Source organism: Solanum tuberosum, unplaced genomic scaffold (assembly GCF_000226075.1).
Source record: "Solanum tuberosum cultivar DM 1-3 516 R44 unplaced genomic scaffold, SolTub_3.0 scf00213, whole genome shotgun sequence".
Classification (NCBI taxonomy): Eukaryota; Viridiplantae; Streptophyta; class Magnoliopsida; order Solanales; family Solanaceae; genus Solanum; species Solanum tuberosum.
The window spans coordinates 1046616-1051786 of NW_006239141.1; the positions used below are offsets into that span (position 1 = coordinate 1046616).

At 35.6% G+C, this 5171-nt stretch overlaps 1 protein-coding gene across 1 annotated transcript; it reads right to left on the reverse strand.

The window, feature by feature from the left end:
* Nucleotides 1-2399: 2399 nt before the first annotated feature.
* LOC102581120 (pentatricopeptide repeat-containing protein At1g43980, mitochondrial) lies at nt 2400-4827 on the reverse strand. The gene has a single exon (XM_006356273.2). It carries the CDS (start codon nt 4715-4717, stop codon nt 2783-2785), a length of 1935 nt encoding a protein of 644 aa, XP_006356335.1. The 5' UTR covers nt 4718-4827; the 3' UTR covers nt 2400-2782.
* Nucleotides 4828-5171: the final 344 nt, after the last annotated feature.

Sequence of the window (5171 nt, forward strand, 5' to 3'; positions counted from 1 at the left end):
ATTTCTAAAGAGAAGTATGCAGCAATGACATGAAAGAAGTAGACAAAATAATTTTTTTATGCCATGTAATATGAAGCTCAAAAATAAATAAAATTAAAGAAAACTCATTAAGAAGTCAATGAAAATGTTGTGCTCTTGCTCAAGTTATAATGGCCAAAACAGAGCTCTGACGTCATCTATTTGAGGTCTCTGATCTTAGCTCTGCTCTCGTTTCAAGTGATTGGAACTAAAACGTTTCTGTTAAAACTCATTAAGGTTCAATCACTAACTTAATCTTCGCATGTTCTAATTTTATGGTTCGTTGAAGCTCTCTTATTTTTTTTATTTAAATGACCATCTAAATTGATTATGCTTTCATATGTTAATTGTGATAATCTTTGCTGACTAAATCTCCCGTGATTAATTTTGGAGGAGTCGGTTTGTCATAATAAATTTCATTGATTGAGTTCTAATTTAATATAGAAGTCATCATGCTGCCATTTCCGTAGCTATATTTTGCTCTTTGCCCACTCTTGTTGTTGGATGAATAACTGCTCCTATTATCTATATTATCATGTTATAATCATCATGTATTGAACCATTAACACCATTCTTGTTATAAGCCAATGAAAATGCTATATGATGATGAATCAATAAGAAATAGAACAACAAGGAGAAGGCAGTAGTAGTAGCAGTTGTCATTTTGCTAGGCCAGATTTGTTTTAATGACAAATCTAGTTAAGTGATTTTATTGATACTTGTGTCTAAGTTGAGTGATTTTATTGATATAAAATAAAGTTGTTAGATAAATTGTGAAAGTTAAATGACCTTTTAAGATATTAACCCTTCTAAATATGGAAGTATGACATTCTTTTCAGGATATACTAAAAAAGAAAGCATGACATATAAATTAAGATAGACGGAGTATCCCACATACTACATGTTTTTGTTTTGCATGTTGCTAACAGCGACTGAAAAGATGACGAGAGATCACACGTGGGAAGGAAAGGAAAGGAAGGGGAATAGAAGCAAAAATTGTTAGATTATTAGAAGATGAAACTTCAAATGACAGAAGGAATGAAGGATACGAAGAATCCCTGTTTTAGTGACATTAACGGGAAGTGGCTGTGGAGATCCGCCCAAGAGGAAAATATTACGAAAAAACAAATTCACAGATAATTCATGGTTCTCGGGTGAAAAGATAACCATGTATGGGGTGAGTGTATCGACGGGGACTATGAATGGAATGTTACACATACTGGGTACGCAGTGGGTAATGCTGTAAGAGTGCTGCACGATTCAATGAAAGAAGTGTGGCAAAAAAACACTATTATAAAGGAGACTTTCGCATGGGCTTACTAATTGAGAAATGATATGGGTGCTATAGTGGAGAACACTTGAGACAGGATAATCAGGGAGTCAGATTGGATAGTGTTCTCCGAAGAGATATTCCGATCAGCATTGAGAAGGAAAAGATGAAAGGAGGATTCGATGATGTAGAAGGTGAAATATACAAAATCTTATGAGGGTAAAAATGTGGTGTGAAGAATGTTTGGGGTGGTAAAGCAACATGGAAAGTATTATTTTTTTCACATATGTGGTGCTGTAAAGGAGCAATATTGACAATCTGATAATCTTATGAATAGAAGGAGAATTGTAGTGAGTTGGTGTTGTTTGTGCAAAGAAAGTGGGAAGAGCACTGACTATATTTTGTTGCATTGCAAATTCACTAAACAACTATGGAACCTCACATGTTCATCGTTCAATGTTGGAAGGGCTTTACCAAGTATAGTTGAGGAGGCAATTACGAGTTGGAAGCTGTGCGGAATTGAAAAAGAATGAAGGGCTATATGGAGAACTACACAGCTCTATATGTTTTTTGGATAGTGTAGAAGGAAAGAGAATTGATCCATCATACTGAAAGAAATAAAAGTAACTTAATTTTTGTTTCATTTAGTCTTTTGGTGTAAATCGAAGATCCTACTTGCATAGATGATTGGGATAACTTGTTAGCTAAGTGTGATTGATCCACTCATTCTCATTGTACATGTTCTTAAAATCAACTTCGTGTGGTTTTAATGAAAAGTTGTGATCTATCAACAACAACAACATACCCAGTGAAATCCCACAAAAGTTCTGATCTATCAAGAATGATTATCACAAAAGCAACAATGAGAAAGAAGGCAAACTAACATATAAAGCAAACATTCAAGTATTTGTAGACATGTTAGCTTCACAGATTACAGAGAGATAAGATTCTACATTACCTTTTAATCTTCCCATCAAACTCAGCATCTCTCAGCCTCAAACTCTATGATGAGGCATCCAAGACATGGAGAGGTTATATGAGTGATATCTATTACTGGACAATCATTGTTCCCTAGAGATGTTTGTGGCTTGATTAAGGTGTATAAAACTACTAAAGCTGAAAGAATTATCTCATATTGATGAAGTTAATGCCTCTCTAAAGGCCAAAATACAAAATATAGGTTTTTGTTAGATGCAACATTCTGAGTTATATGGAATTGCTCCAATTCTGCATCCTGAAACAAGGCGAGTATCCTTTTACCCTTACTGGTTCTCCATCATATGCATGTGGAAATTTTGAACTTTGGAAAAGCTTTTACCCCTTTTGATGCAATGAATCAGATTCAGACCTTGAAAGTCACTTATAGCAAATCCACATCAATAGCAAAAACAAAGTTGGCTTTGCCCATTGTATAAGAATCAATTTTAAATTTTGATTTTCTATCTGTGCACTATACTCATCTGTTTAGCAGCTATTACTCCCAGTTGCAACTGATTAGCATAAACCTTTATCCCATGTATCCTCTGTCAATAGCCTCAACGTTGAATAAATGCCTATGTCCTTACTGCCACAACTAAGAATTTGGTTTGCTTGGTACATGATTACACTGCTGCGTACACTAATCCAACTGTAACTAGCTACTTTGTTTTCTATTCTCTCTTTCATCTCCTTCCTGACCCGAACAAGGCTCTCCCATCTTCCCCTGGACTCGTATACTTGCGCTAGCACCAAATACGGCAGAGATGATTCTGGTGCTAACTCCATTATCTTCCCTGCAACCTTTTCAGTTGCTTTCAAGTCCCCATAAATATCACAAGCAAGAAGTATTGATTCCCACATTTCACTGTTGGGCTCGTGAGGCATATTTTGTAATATATCTCCGGCTTCTTTAAGTTTACCAGCCCTGGTCATCATGCCCACAACACAAGTGTAGTGCTCAATGCCAGGTGTAATTCCATATTCCTCTTCCATTGAAGAAAATATGGATATACCTTCATCGACAAATCCACCATAGCTGCAAGCTAACAGAAGTGCAGTCAATGTTATTCGATCTGGTTGACCACCAAGTTCAAGTAGTTCATAATAAAGGCTGAGTGATTTGGTAGATTCACCATTGATAGCCAGCCCAAAGATCATGGTGTTCCACGATATCAAATCTCTTGTTAGTAGGTCATTGAAAATATTTGTGGCGGAATCAATCAATCCATATTTACAGTACATATCTACAAGTGAAGTGGAAACAACAGGATCTGATACAAAGCCTAACTTGATGACCAAAGAATGAGCTTGAATCCCCAGATCCACAGGGAAAGTTGTAGTACAGCTAAGAATGCAGCTGAGTGTAAACTCAGTAGGTCTAATATTTTTCCTCAAAGTTAGGACAAATAGCTGCAAGGCATTTTCTTCTAAACTGTTCAGTGCATAGCTCGAAATCATTGAATTGCACAGAGCTGTATCCCAAATATTTGAATCCTTAAATATACGAGCTGAATACTCAATTCTGTTGCAGTTAGAAAACAAGTCAATTGCTGCACTTGAAACAATAGCGTTGCACAAAAATCCCATCTTTACGCAAAGACATAAGATTTGCTTGCCCTTCTCCAAACTGCGCAAGTTTGAACAGCCAATAAGCACTGAAGACATTGTGAACTCATCCGGTGAATATTTGCAAGCTCTCATCAAAGAGAAATAAGACAGAGCTGTATCTTCATACCCTGATTTACAACAGCTCGAAATCAATGAGTTCCATGAAATAACATCCACTGTCTCCATGGCTAAAAATACACCAGTAGCATAGTCTACTATCCCAAGCTTTCCATACATATCAATCAGTGAATTCCCAACCACCACATTAGACAAATCCACACCATTCCTTAGCATATTTCCATGTATCTCCTTGCCATGGAAAGCAAACTCTACATGTGAAACCAATATCGAGTAAGTATATCCACTAGGCCTAATACCATACTTTTGCATTTCCAAGAAAACACCCAAAGCATTCTCAAACAACCCATACAAAGCATACCCCGAAATCATCGAATTCCAACTCACAACATCTCTCTCAGGCATTTCATCAAACAATTGGCGTGCACAATGCACATCACCTGACTGAACTAGCACCTTCAACCATATATTCCAGGACACAGCATTCTTGTATGGTATTTCATCAAAGACTTTAAAAGCATCAATTTTTGTACCAAACTTGCTATACAAATCAAGATAACAATTACCCAGAAAAGTATTCTTGTTGAAACCAAGTTTTATTAATTTCCCATGAAGTATTTGCAAAGAACTGAATGAGAGGCAGTGGGGTATGAGACGAGAATAGAATGAAAGTGAATGTGTGTGGTATTTGTAAACTCTTTGTACAAAAGGGTACATACAACTACAACAACAAGAATCCCGTTCAGTGTAGCTTTGAATATTCATAAGGTAAAAGGAACCATTCTGCTACTGAGTTGCACAAATATGAGCGCCACATTTAATTTGTAGGTAAAGTTCAATCAAATATTTCAGACATTAGACAAAATCTAATGTGTGATTTGGTAAAGACTAAGACCATACATTTTTTAAATTATTTTGGTAAATTATTTTTGGATGAAGTCGTGCTAAAGTTTTTCTATGTGTTTGATCAAAAAATTTGAAGAAAATATTTGATTTGGTAAAACAAAAAAAGGTCTAAAATATAACTATTGAAATTGGTATAAAAATACCATTTGTTAACCTATTGTCCACAAAAATATACTTTAAATTAACTTTTATTCACAAAGAGCCCATTAATTGAATTAATTAATTTTCTTATTTAATATGTGATATGATTAACTAAAATTAATTTAACTCAACCCGGATCCATCTAGGGATGGCAATGGGGCGGTGTAGGGCA